The sequence below is a fragment of the Pholcus phalangioides genome, unplaced genomic scaffold (genome assembly GCF_987345545.1).
Source record: "Pholcus phalangioides strain wild (caught in Gottingen) unplaced genomic scaffold, Ppha-v1.0 ptg000018l_1, whole genome shotgun sequence".
Classification (NCBI taxonomy): Eukaryota; Metazoa; Arthropoda; class Arachnida; order Araneae; family Pholcidae; genus Pholcus; species Pholcus phalangioides.
The window spans coordinates 17,820,595-17,834,726 of NW_028301611.1; the positions used below are offsets into that span (position 1 = coordinate 17,820,595).

Genomic DNA, 14,132 nt, shown 5'->3' on the forward strand with positions numbered 1-14,132 from the left:
CCCAAGGTGGAAACTTCACGGGGCCACAGGTAGATTCCAGTCTGTACCACGCTTAGGGAAAAAGGCCATGTGAGGTTATTATGGAAATGTATTTATATTTTATTTTTGGCTTCTAGAGAGGATCCGTTCTCCGTGTGTTCAGATGTAGTCACTGTTGAAAACCATATAGACTTTTGTATGAGTTCTGTATGCGACTGTATGCAGAAACAGAACTCTTCAGATGCCAGATGCAAGTGTGAAAGCTATATGTCACTCATTGAAGAATGCGAGAACAAGAAAGGGCCGGCTGTGTTGAGAAACTGGCGTCTGAAAGTAGGTTGTGGTAAGTATGATCACGTACTGCTTCATTAGCATGATAAATATAAGTGAAAATATTATTTATATTTTAGTCATAATTGTAATGACCCCAAGAAAAAAAATATATATATATGTATATATATATATAATACACACAAAATTTATTTTCTGAAAATCTGTCTGTACATGTGTGAATTTATTCTATATGCAAATCTCTCTACAATTTTAGACTGATCGTCGCCAAATTTTGCATATATATATATATACGAAATAAGACCCTACAAAAGTCCGTCAGAGCTGGGAAAATGTTCAAAATGGGAGAAAAGCCGTCGAGTAACAATGGTTCGTTCGAAACGTTTAATTTAAGTGACGTGTGAGTTCCCTAACAATGCGTCTGACTCACATGTTTATTCCTTTCCAATGGTCTGTCACTTCTTGAATGCTCCCAGTATATCGAAAAATACCCGGGCATTATAGCTGGTATATTAAATGATTGATAAGTTGTAAAAATATTTTTCAATCCTTTATTTCGATCAAGAATTAAAATTTACGCAGAATATGTTGAAAATGCTAAGAAAGAAATGGAATTTTTTTTCATATTGGAAATAAAGGTAAGGATGATCAAAATAACTGGAATATATCGAAAGAAACATGTGGAATCAGTCAAAGCGGATCACATTACTACCGTAGAAATGTCCCACTGAGTGGTTAGTGCGCCAACCGCTTGGTGAGATCTCTCTTTATCTGAGTCCTGCACCGGCGTTTATAATGCTACAGGTGCCGTTCCACCGCGATTCATGATTTTTCACTGCAAATGTAAAAGTGAGTGTTGTCACTTGCAAAACGAAATTTAGTTGCTGTAACCATAACCGCAAGGGCTTGGGTTTTGTTTTTCTCTTCATTCTCGAGCACATAGTTTGAAACACATATCTCGAATTTCAATCGAATAAATTTTTTGCAACCGCTAGTCGTATGCCGGCATTTATTTTATGATCACCCTGTATATCAACGATATTGCACAGCTTCGTTGTGCGTAGCGTCTCCACAGCAGTGTTGCCATTATAAACAAAACAAAGGGAAATAAATCACATTCTATGCATGTAATAACTGGATTGCTTCTTATATAGCACCGGAATGTCCACCCGGTATGGTATGGAATGACTGCGGCCCGTCGTGCCAGATCACTTGCGACACACCAGCTAGTGCTATCAGTCAATGCTCGGACGAATGCGTAGCAGGATGCTTCTGTCCTGATGGTACCGTACTGCTCGGAGAGAACTGCGTACCGCCAGAAAGATGCTCGGACAGTATGTAGCAATAATTTTATTATTATTATTGTTATTATAACACCTTTTCCACTGTACCTTGTGTGTGAAGGCAATCGTAGCCCAAGACGTTACTGACAGAAATTTCACGATATACGTTGACGGATACGGAAACTCATTGACGGAAAATTCACCGGCAAGCAATTTCACCAACGAAAAAATTCACTGCCAAACATTTTATCCAAAGAAAATTAACCAAAAGAAAATTCACTGGCGAAAAAATTCATTCACAACGTGACGCAATTCGGTACTTTTCGCATCGGAATCTTGTAAAACATGGGCAAAATTCGTAGTAAAACACATGTAAAATATTTATCCTATGACTTTTTGTCGGTGAATTTTCCGTCGATGAGTTTTTTGTTAGAGAATTTTTGTAGATGAATTGTTTGTCAGTCAAACTTCTTTTTTGTGGTAATGTCCACAGATGGGGGATTTTTCTGTCAGTAAATCTTCCTTTCTAAGTACTTTCCGTCGAAGTGCATTTTTGTCAGTAAATTTTCCGTTATTGAATTTCTTTTTGCCAGTGAATTTTGTTTTGGTGAATTTTCTGTGGATAAAATGTTAGTCGGTGAATTTTCCGCCAATGAGTATCCGTATCCATCGACGTATATTATGAACTTCCTGTCGATAAAATATTTGTCGGTGAATTTCTTTCTGTGAGTTTTTGTCAGTGAATTTTCATTCGGTGAAATTTCCATCGTTAAATTCTTTGTCGGTGAATTTTTCGTCAATGAATGTTCCGTATATGAATTGCTTGTCGGTCAAATTTCCGTTAGGTGTAATTTTCGTTGAGGGATTTTCTGTCAGTGAATTTTCCTTTTGGTGTAATTTCTGTAGATGAATTTTCTGTCAATGAACTGTTTATCAGTGAATTTTTTTTTGTTTTGGTGAATTTTCTGTGCATAAAATGCTGGTCGGTGAATTATTTAGTTGATGAATTATTTGCCGCTGAATTTTCCGTCAATCAATTTATCGGTTAACTTTCCACCAATGAATTGTTTATCGGTGAATTTTCTGTCGATAAAACTTGTTGGTGAATTTCTTTCCTAGCATTTTTAGGCAATAAATTTTCATTTCGGTGAGCTATTCAGTCACAGGAATGCATGAAATTCTGAACAGTTTGTCAGTTGAAAAATTCATTCGAAAAAATGTTTGGAAGAATAGCAAATGAACACTCAGGCTGAGAGGATAAACGTAAACAATTGGCTTTAGTCTCTGTGGCGATCGAAATTGATTTGCGTCTAAAAACTTCTAGAGTGACCTAATTGTCTCCATTCAACCCGTTCAAATAACCTTTGATTTCTGATCCTCTAAATTTTGCGTTTGAAATTTTTTTTTTGTATTTAAAGAGTGAATAATAACGATGTATCTTGCAGAGGTATGTCAAGGTTTCGGTGATCCTCACCTGCAGACCTACGATGGCCTGTTCTTGCCGTTCCTTGGAGCCGGTACGTTCCTTATCACGGCAAGTGAAGGACTCGACTTCAGGGTCGAAGGCACCACTGAACTCTGCTCGACATCGTCGCGGACAACTTGCCTACGTTCCATAACCGTCAAACATCATGGACATGAAGTTACGGCGAGCAAAGGATCAGAGGTATAGTGATGAAGCTTATGCACTTATGTACATGCATTTACAAAGCGCCACCTACTACTAGTAATTCGTAACTACAACCATTACCAAACTTACGAACGTTCGACTAACGTATTTCGAGTTACGAAGTAAAAGAGTTGGCTCTGTTGGCCAATTATAATTGTATTGACCTCCGCGATATTTAGCAAAAGAAATTGTAACCAGATCTTTCTCTTTTTACTGTTTCTAATCTTAAATAAGTGAATTGGCGTGATTTCGACGTACGGACGATGCTCCGAACAAATATTGTTGGTAAGTCGAGGAGAATGTTGTATAAAACTGAACGCACACCGGTTAAATATGATTAGTCAAGGTGGCTTTAGACAAGCTTAGTCATTTTTGTTCACATTGATTTGTAGGACACACATTTCAATTTGTCTGACTTACCGGTTTGCGTTGCACCATGCAAATCAACGTGACCTACAATGACTAAGCTTGTCTAAAGCTGTCTTGTCTAATCGTGTCTAACCGGTATGCATCCAGCCTAACGGTGCGTACATAGTGCACGCTGGTTTCCGCTTCTCAAAGTCCGCTCCGTTACGGATTGGATAAAAAACCTGAAATTCAAGTTTTTAACCAATCCGTAGCGATGTGGATTTTCAGAATCGGAAACCAGCATGCACCATGTTCACACCCTAAGAAATCTAAAATTCCTATTCGTTTCATGCTGTAAAAGTGAAATTTTCCCGCAGATTATCGTCGATGGGATGGACATACCAGTGGAGAACCTGCCCGTGCGAGTTGACGGTCTGACTGTCATGGGATTCGTTGGAAACTCATACATCATACTCATACCTTCTCTGAGCATCGAGGCGCGTTACTATGGCCCCAATTCCGGATTCGCTATAAAAGTTCCTTCAAGAAAGTTCTTCAATCGAACAACTGGATTATGTGGTGAGTAATGTAAATCATACAAGCTGAACAAAAAATAAGTCTAGCCTAAACAGAGTATTCTACAGCTGCAACTAATGCGTCAGATTGATACGAAAACTTGTACAAATATACTATTTAATGATTCTTCAAGGGGGGAAAAATTATCATCTGATAGAGGACGCTTTTACAGTCCCAAGCACTCAATGGATTTTCCATATTAAATGCCATTTAAATCAATGTTCTTCAAACTTTTTTGCGACTGCGGATCTCCTCCTAACCAGAACGTGGCCCGCCGCTCCGTCTGAACGAAGAGATATAAGCAGGTGGTGAATGCGGACCTGTGAGAGTAATTGAAAATTTTCGTGGACCGGCGGAAATAAGTGGAATAATTTGCGAACTTGTAAAAAGAAAAATACATAGATAAATACGATTAAAAAAACCACATCCGGCAAAAAATACATAAATAGGAGGGTTATTTTGCGAGCCGACAATAAATAAATAGGGTGAATAATTTGCGCGCCATCGACAGAAAAGAAAAAAAGTTAACATAATTTGAGGTAAAAAATTCACCGGTAAAAATATCACAGGATTCATCACATTTACCGTATCATATAGACTGTTTTATTTATTAGAAACAAAATTATGTAGCGGCTGTATAGATTGGGTGAAATGTTTCACGGACCGGCAGGAAACTCCCACCTGCCGAAACCAGTCCGCGGACCAGTGATTGAAGAACTGATGTGATCAAGTATGTTCAACTACTTTGGTCTTTCCTTACATCAAGTAGCCCAGTACATATAGGCAATTTCCCCAACCCACAAGAGTCGAATAATCTAGAGCTGAAAACATAGTAAGGCGAAGTTCAAAGCAACGAAGGGAGAAGACATCTGAGCATCGAAATCAAACACATGGATTCCAATGCGCCGGCGTATAGCGGCGCGGGAACTCCGCGACAAACGATAATAGCGAAGGAATCGAGATATTTTGTAGCTTTTCGCTGCTCTGCGAAAGGGGTGCGCTTCAGGTCATCGAAGGGCTTGTTTTCGCTGTTAAAAAGCGGTAGTGAGGTCAAAAATGTCACCAGAATCGTTGATGTTAAGTTCTCGACGTACTTCAAATTGGTGTGGACGATCAAATGACAACAGCAAATATCGAATGATTTTCATAAATTTCCCGCCAAACCTTTCTCGTGCGCACGTGCTTAACCAAACCAAAAATGATTTATATTTTGAGTTTTAAGCTAATTTATCATTCACCGTGTTTGGGAAAATGTATTTGAGTAGTCTGAATTAAAAAAAATCATGTATGTTTGTTTCTGCGGAAAAATTAGCAAGTTTTATTTGTTTGTTTATTTTCTGTGCACCGTCAAGATTTCCATATTGGAAGCGAATCGAATGTTTTTTATGCTGGATTTTTGTGTGTCAATAATCACGTTTCTTGTGTTAAAAAATTAAACCAACAAATATTCATGCAAATAATGTTATTCGAACGGTGGGAGGCGGATTTTCCACTTCTACCCTTCCGCCGCTACTAATAATACCAATTTAAACAGTAGGAGGGGCTTTGATAAACTTGATATTTTCTCAATTTTTCCTCATAAATTTAGTAGGAAATATTGATTTTTCGGGAAGTGATCGCTCTCAAATGCCACGGAAAAAATGTAGGGTAGAAATCGACCAAAGTATGAGTGGATTTTTTCCGTAGTTATATTTAGAAATAGCGATATTCACACAACACTATTATTTCTAAACTGTTATCTGAGCAATAATTTTTATAATTATGAAATTTTCGCAAATTTTAAAGATGCGAGGTATTTTTTAATTTAAAAAAACCAAGCTGATTTGTGAGGTTCTACTCGATACACTCTGCTATACTTTAATGCCCCCAATATGTGTGCTATGGTTCCTTGCTCGCAGATATATTCTCATCTCGCTTCTCTTCCTTCTCATTCGTCGCTTTACTCGCCACCCCCACTATGTTCTTAAGCCTAGGAAAAATTGGTCTGTCCCTTATAAATTCCGGGATGATAACAACACACCCACTCAATAAAAAACTCTCGTCCCTCTACGACTCATCTTTCTGAATCCGTGCCTGCGTACATATAGTTGACATCAGCTTTCTCCTAGTTCGTGTCGTCGGTAATTCACAACGCAAATGGCTCCAATGAATCGTATTGCGATTGCTGGTAAGCGCCCTCTATGGCTTTCCCACCTAAAAATATGAAGAAATATTTCAAGAGTCGCGTTACTCTTTTGTTGCGTTCGACTGGCCCGCAATGTCGTCAGTGACTCCGTCGCGTAGGATATTTCGTCGCTAGTACACCAATATCCTCGTGTGAAGAGTTCTATAGAAATATTCATGTTTATTCCTAAGGATACCGAATGTTCTATCAGTCGTAAGACTTCAGTATCCCCGTGTGAGGAAGTCCTAATTGTCACGAAGATTGCCTGAAGAACATCGACAGTAATTTCTTCGAAAAAATAAAGTCCCAAGATAAACGTAGTGGTGAACGAAGCCCATACTAGTACAAAACACCCTCTATCAAATTACTTCGTAACTAACTTGCATTTCTAACTCCATAATCGTTTTGACGTAAGCTTTGAACAGCATTTATCCAAATTTTCGAATCGATTCGACTATTGATTGAAGCTGCAGAATGCCCTGGACAAGAAAACTTATTTTAGCTCACCTCAAACATTTTTTCTTCGATACCGTGTGGTGCTAACATTGTCTTTCTCCACACCCCTCCCCCTCTAGGTAACTGTGATGACAACTTGTACAACGAGATTCAAACGGATGGCATGGGAGAATTCGTGTGCAGCTGGTTAACTGAGGGAGACCCGGACAATTGCAAAAACTCATTCACCGAACTGGTATGTCGAAACAAGCCAATGTGAATTTGGCATGTGCGAAATATATCGAATTATGGTCAGGACCACTTTAAAATTTGTTGAATATTTCTATATTATGTTCTTTGATATCAGTTTTGTATTGCGTACAGCCTGTAGTGGACACGGTAGTGCCGAGTTGCGAGGTCTTACTGGGCGACGAGTTCAAGTCCTGCCACGCCCTTGTCGATGCCAAGCAGTACGTGGAAGCCTGCAGCTTCGACGTGAAACACACCAGCGACGAGAAGGGTTCCGTTTGCAAGACCATCATGGAGTATTCCAGACAGTGCTGCCAGTCGGATGTCGTCATTGAAGGTTGGACGGAACGTTTCCATTGCGGTAAGAAAACTCAAATTTTTGCACTGACTACTCCCCCCCCCCCCCCCCCCACTAATTTGCCTCATCTCGCAAAGTTTCCTTTTACGGCCATATTCCGAGATTGAGGTCATTGCGTATTGTTTTAATAGTCACTCATTTCATAACAATCCTTAAACGAAATTATCCGTCGTGAAGCTCAGAATGCATCCCATTAAATGCATCTACAGATTTGCCTGATTTAAGGTATTTTTAAAGGGTTGTTGTTGTTTTAGTGCAAAAATATTCATGTTTTAGTGAATCCTTTAATGTAAATAATACATATTCTTCTAATTCTGAGCTGCACAACATTTTCAATTCGTGAGCCAGAATGCGGTATTTCTGCCGCTCGTGGACCTGAAACTTGTATATACAAGGTGCATAGGTAACAGGGTGCACGGCACTTTACAGGCGAACCGCTAATCCAAGAGGTATACTTCCATTTAAGGAAAAGTACCCAAACAATGTGTAGTACTCAGATGTGTCATTCATGTTGCAAGGGGCTTTGCGTGTGTTATATATATATATATAGTTATTGAAATAAAAATGTTAACTTTTCATACGGACACCATGTGCTCAAAAACCCAATTAGAAAGCTGTTGCCCTGTTAATTATATTATGCCAACAAAAAAAAATCTTCAAGTTTCTAAGTGTAAGATATTCAAATTCGAAAAATGGAGGAAAGTTCGGAAAAAAATAGTAAATTCGAGTAAAACATGGATGGAACCTCATGGATTATCCTGATGGAATTTCTAACGTATTTCTAACCCAGAAACATGTCAATGGTAGTTGATTGACTTCAGTCAAAAAATTTAAATTATGTTGAAGGCGCATGTCTTTATACTATTTTGCAGGGATCGAATGTACTGGGAACTTGGAATTCAGTTCTTGCCACGACAGCTGCTCTCAGACTTGCGAGGGTCTCGAGAACCGTACCCTGACTCCTGACTGTGAATGTCTGAAGCTGGATGGTTGTTTCTGTCCAGACGGAAAAGCCTTGAAAAATGGCCAATGCGTCGATCCGATTCTTTGCGGTACGTCTCAAAATTGATTCAAATACTTAACATATAATTATATATATGCAATTTAGCCCCCTATGCCTATTAATTATAAGCATCTCTTCCCTCAGAAACCTGTGATGACGATGGCCATCATGTGGTGAGTAGAAAATCTATATTTGATAATTGAAACATGCAATTGTTCATATGATCTTAGGCAGTTACTGAGTCATGTGACCATTTCCAACCAATGTCAGATATTGGACCCAGGGCCGACTTAAGAGCACCATAAGGCGCGGTATTACGGGAGCCCCCCACCTCGCTCCTACTGGTTTCTGCCTACTGATTTCTATGCTTAAGGTATGAACATGGTGCTTCCGTATTTTCGATTCTGGAAACCCGCGTCGTCTCCGATTGGTTAAAAACCCGAATTTCAAGTTTAAAATAAATTAAATTCCACTTTTTAACCGATCGGAGACGACGTGGGTTTCCAGAATCGGAAATACGGACGCACTATGTTCATACCCTTACTCTGAAAATAATAGGAACAAATCTCACTGTGTATTTAGCGCACGCGTTACGACGGCCCTGAATGGACCTCAACTGTATATCATTACAGATGCCTAATATAATCCTGCGATCCCCCCCCCCCTACATTTACAGGCGGGTGATGTATGGAAAGAAGGTCCGTGCAAATCATGCATATGTACAGAGAAATTACAAGTCGAGTGCGTCGTCGAGACATGCCCCGCGAAACCGATCTGTGGCCACCAAGAAAATCTAGCGAAACAAGAAACTGAGCAAGAGACATGCTGCGAAATTTTCAGCTGCGGTAAGTGATGAAGGATCGTCTCATTCTTCTATGTAATTTCATGGACAATATCCACATCGGCCAATATCCGGACATTGGCCGATACACTGTACATTATTACCACTGCGTGATCGTGTAGACATTGTGATGGACTCTCATCACGATGTTCTGGGTTCGATCCCCACAGGTTGAATAATTGTGATTGACTGACGTTGATTTCCACCGTTTAGACACGGATGCCAGCCGACCTCCTCGTTGACCAAGAGCCATAAACCCTACAGCGGTACAAATAGTCACTGCACTCACAATTTCAAATGCAGATGGCAGCACTAACTTCACACGCAATTCTTAATAATTAACACAATTATATTATGTATTCAGGTAGTAAATTTCCGACGATTGCTATGAATCGGGGATGAGCTGGGTTTAAAAGAAGGCGCTTATGCATGTCTTTGACTCATTCTATATGTTACTTCAAATATCAAACTGCTGCGAACTATTGATTACCTTGACAAATATTTGAGTTGTTAGCTTTGTATATGTTTCATTTAAACATAACATTCAAAAAGAGTGAAGTTTCAATTCGACTAATTTCCTTGCAGTTCCGGCTCCTATACTCTGCTCGAAACTGGAAGAGCTGCCGCATTGTCCGGAAGGGGAAGTAGCCAAAATTCAAACCGGACCTGATCTCTGTCCGGAGTACAAATGTGGTAAGAAATATTTAGATTTTTCTCACAAAATCCAATCGGTAGTAAATTGTCTACGGCAATAGACCGGAGTTGTGTACGGTTTGAATGAATGAATGAATTTTTTCTATAAAAGTTATGGTACTTCATAAAGAGTTAGCATCAGAATAATATCACTGAAATCCAATAGATGCAATAAGTGATTTTAGGGCTGCTTTTTCAAGTGACTTTATCAATAGTAAGATTCCCTACTACATATACTCGCTGAATACACCCAATCGTTTCTTTCAGGATTAAATCGTAATCGACGTCCATTGCTACAGGCTATAGCACTCGGGTTTTGAAATTTACCTCCCTAAAAACACACAACTGCTCATCTGGACGACCGCCAGTTGGTAAGGAAAACAAATCAGATAAGCCTTGTGTGGGGACGGACCTATTTGATCGTAAACAAATAGTTACCTTTCAAACTTAAAGTCACAAACGTGAATATAAACGCAAGGCTGCTATCAAAAAAGTGCTCCAATTCGTACCAATATCAAGTATATCGAGTATACCAATCATTACCCGATTACCTTCATAATCTACTCATTTTCCGTCTGGGACGCCTTGAAACAGAAAGGCGGATTTATCCGCCAGTGCAAGTGTGATCAGTATTGTGTTGCTATGGCCGAGACAGCTGTTCCCTATCCTGCTTTTTTTCAACGATCAAAAGTCCATTGGAGCGGCAAAACGTGGGTTTTTTTTTGTTTTTTTTTTGTTCAAAAATGGAGGACGACGAGTTAGCCTTCCTTTCTAGACACTTTACTCTAGCCTATTGATTTTGAGGTTAACGTCAAGGCTTCCACAGCATTCAACATAAATGACTACAAGGAAACATTTATTTTCTGGATATTATGCTGAGGTGAACTCGGAAAGAAAAGTCATCTTGTCTCCGCCGGGACTCGAAACCAGGCTAGATGCAATGCATCAAAGAATTACACAATTTCTTCTGCAAATTATTCTATCCAACACCGCGACATATATTTTTTTCCTCCGATTCGGCACTCTTTCTAGAGCGGCAGCCCGTTAGACCGTTCAAGGCATTGATTCAAGTAACGATAGACTTCGAAAGGAGTTGTGTTATTTGGATGGGAAGCATGACAAAATCCAGTCGCGTGGATAGTATTGACTATCCGAAATGAGTAAAAACGTGATGGTACCAAGATAAGAGGAACCACACCACGCTATAGATATCGCTATGTGAGATATATCTCTAGTATGGAATTGGATGGACAATCTTCACATTGATCCGACTTACAACTTACTACAGTATTTGATGTAAATAGATGTGCGCACGCCATTGCCTGGTGCTGCTGCACGTCCGTAAGATTACCAAGAACCAGATTTTGTATTGATACATGTATTCTTATTACATGAGCTACCTTCTTTAACCAGAATGTATTGGTGGTTCGGTTTGAAAAAGTTCCAGTCTGGCAAAACTTAGAATGCCACCAACCTGTCATGTCAAAATTCAGAGATGAATGTTTCTCTGTTTCTGGCATCACGAAAACATTTCGTCTTTGTGAGCAGAACATCAAATAACATTCTGCTACAACAGTCAACTTGCCAAACGAGATGGGGAAGAAAATACCCATATAAATAATGATCAGAAATTCAATTTCATACACAGTATTTTTACCTAGTCGAGCGCCGCACAAAATCACTAGGCTATCCCTGAACAAGAATATTAATTATTTTCTGTGTTGTTCTCAGAATGCGATCCAATGCTGTGCTCGCCGCTGATGTGGCCGAGTGAGCTGGACCTCGGCCAGAGTGCACAGCTGAAGAAAGAAACGTGCTGTCCTAAAGTCGAAGTCGTTTGCAAGATGGAGACTTGTCCGACAGCACCGGTCTGCGAGCCAGGATTCGAACTTGCTGAAATCGAGGGCGAGTGCTGTACACGCTACAGATGCAGTAAGTTGACCTTGAAATTCGTTAACAGCGTTGTTTTCACGCACTGAATAATGATTCTATTTTAGACTTTGACTCATACTAATGATTGTTCTGTCACGTGATATAATAGGACCAATGACTGACGTTTGTCTCTATAAGCACGAGTTCGAGGTCCTTTCAGAATGGCGGAGAGACAATCAACCCACAGACACTAAAATCACTGTGTATAAGGTATTACTACATTTTAAATTAGTAATGTTTTGTGCTTTTGGTACCCTGTACTATTTATTTTCCATACGCACGGGTGTCGCGGAACTGTTGCGCCGATGTTAAAGAAATGATACTACACGTCAAGACAAACAATTTTTGCAATGGAACCTAGGGTTACACGACTTTTATTTCCAGCTCATTTAACATGCAATTTAAGCCACTGGTGCCAAAAAAACGAAGAAAAATGAAGAACATTAACAGCAGTCTCCCGAACTTTTTTGTTCTACCAACCCCTTCAGCATTTTTTTTTTCCTCATCGCTTCCCGAATTAAGTCAACCCATAGGATTATATATTATGCCGATAGCTTCTACTACCCACTCATTGAATCATTCCATCACCCACTTTAGGAAGCAATATCTTAATTAGGTTGGACATACTGCTCCGAAGAAAACTACGGGAAATTGGGATCTCAAATACGGAAAAATGCGGGAAATCGCTAATTATTGCCAAAATGATGCCAAAGAAAAGCAAAGTTACTAATTATTGATGAATTCGGTGGAAAACCGAAAATCACGGGAAATAAGTCGTGCTAAGAGGTTATATACTACTGTAAATTGCAGTTTATTAAAATGAATTCAATGTTTAAAAAAAAGTTCAACATGACAAATATAGATATTCATATTTATAGTCATAATTATCATATAATTTATAAAATGGAAAAAATAGTTTTAATCCTTGATTTTAAAAAGAATAAAACTTCCAATAGGCTTGTCGTGTTTTTTCATATATTTTCAACATCTTTACAAAGTCGGGATGGACAAAATTGTGTGAAAATACGAGAATGTCCAGGTCAAATGGTCACTCTAGTCCTGAAGTAACCCTGAAGTTGAGAGGGAAAATTTTATTTTTTCTACACACGTTTAACAATGTTAGAGAGGAAAAGAGACAATATTTTTTCCCTCCGTGATCGGAAGGAAAAATTTCTTAAGGCTGCTATATTTTGGTGACTTCTGTATTGGGCGGATGCACATGTCTCCCTAATGAGTGGGCTGCGATAATTGATTCCATTGAAAAATGTGTTTGTGACTCATTTTGGCATAGAGTTCTACGACACCCTGTACATACAACAATGCAGCATCGTATTATTGCATATTGTACTATAATTTACATTAATATCAATTATTCTTGATTTTCTGTTTTCAGCCTGGTGATGTTTGGAGCGACGGCCAATGTACCAACTGCACATGCGTCCAAAGTAATGGTCAGTACATTCCGCAGTGTAGGAAAGAGCAATGTATAGCGGTCGAAGATACGCCGGAATCGAAGGCATCTACATATAATTGCTCTCATTTTGATTATCATTTAGAAAACAGAACTTCGTAAAATAAGATTTAGTTTATACATATCTTTTTATTTATATTTCATCTTCGTTATTATTCAATGCTGGTATTGTCAAATGGGGTGCCAGTCCTTCGAGAACTTCCGCAGTTTCTCGAGGAAAAGCACTGATTTTCGAAACTACTCGCTGTTAGTGATAAAGCTTGTACTCTTAAAACGCTGATCTCTCGTCAAATTCTTAAAGCTGCGTACTTCACGATTGGAGTGCTGCATTGTAATGGAATGAGAAATTTGCATTTTTTGACATTTCTATTTAAGTGAGAAAAAAATTGTTCTCTTATTTCAACCGCAAGTATAAAAAGTTTGAAAAGCATTGTAATATGGAGGTTGTTTGTGTCACACTTGAACACCTCTCTGCTGTCATCTACAAATTTTTATACAAATACAAAATACAAGGCCACAACAGGCAAAATGTCCAGCGAGGTGGCTGAGAAAAAGATGCCTATAACAAATATGGATGCCGTATATTTTTCTAAAATACAGCAACCCAATTAAAAATGCAATAAAATAAGGACACGCGTAGCTCTTGCCTGCACCCCCTTCAACCCAGTCGATGTCCCTCGGTAGGTATGGTCTCCAAAACCTTGCATACTTCAGTCCAGGACGAACTAAGCCTCGGAAAAGTGGAAGAAAGACTTCAGGAGAACGCAAAGATAATTAGCACACCGTAGTCAGTTGTCTGTTGCAAAATATCCAGTTGGCCGTTAATTTCAAGTTCAACTA

At 39.1% G+C, this 14,132-nt stretch overlaps 1 protein-coding gene across 2 annotated transcripts in view; it reads left to right on the forward strand.

Moving 5' to 3' along the window:
- Positions 1-14,132, forward strand: part of LOC149071782 (hemocytin-like) — a 218,274-nt gene that overhangs the window by 197,589 nt on the left and 6,553 nt on the right. For both annotated transcript variants that reach the window (XM_089247586.1, XM_089247587.1), the window contains exons 79-91: positions 117-322; positions 1,425-1,604; positions 2,999-3,219; positions 3,948-4,149; positions 6,886-7,001; positions 7,130-7,355; positions 8,225-8,404; positions 8,500-8,528; positions 9,032-9,200; positions 9,782-9,889; positions 11,621-11,821; positions 11,931-12,031; positions 13,215-13,337. In XM_089247586.1, coding sequence (XP_089103712.1) covers positions 117-322; positions 1,425-1,604; positions 2,999-3,219; positions 3,948-4,149; positions 6,886-7,001; positions 7,130-7,355; positions 8,225-8,404; positions 8,500-8,528; positions 9,032-9,200; positions 9,782-9,889; positions 11,621-11,821; positions 11,931-12,031; positions 13,215-13,337 — 2,062 coding nt within the window. The remainder of the gene's footprint in view (positions 1-116; positions 323-1,424; positions 1,605-2,998; positions 3,220-3,947; positions 4,150-6,885; positions 7,002-7,129; positions 7,356-8,224; positions 8,405-8,499; positions 8,529-9,031; positions 9,201-9,781; positions 9,890-11,620; positions 11,822-11,930; positions 12,032-13,214; positions 13,338-14,132) is intronic.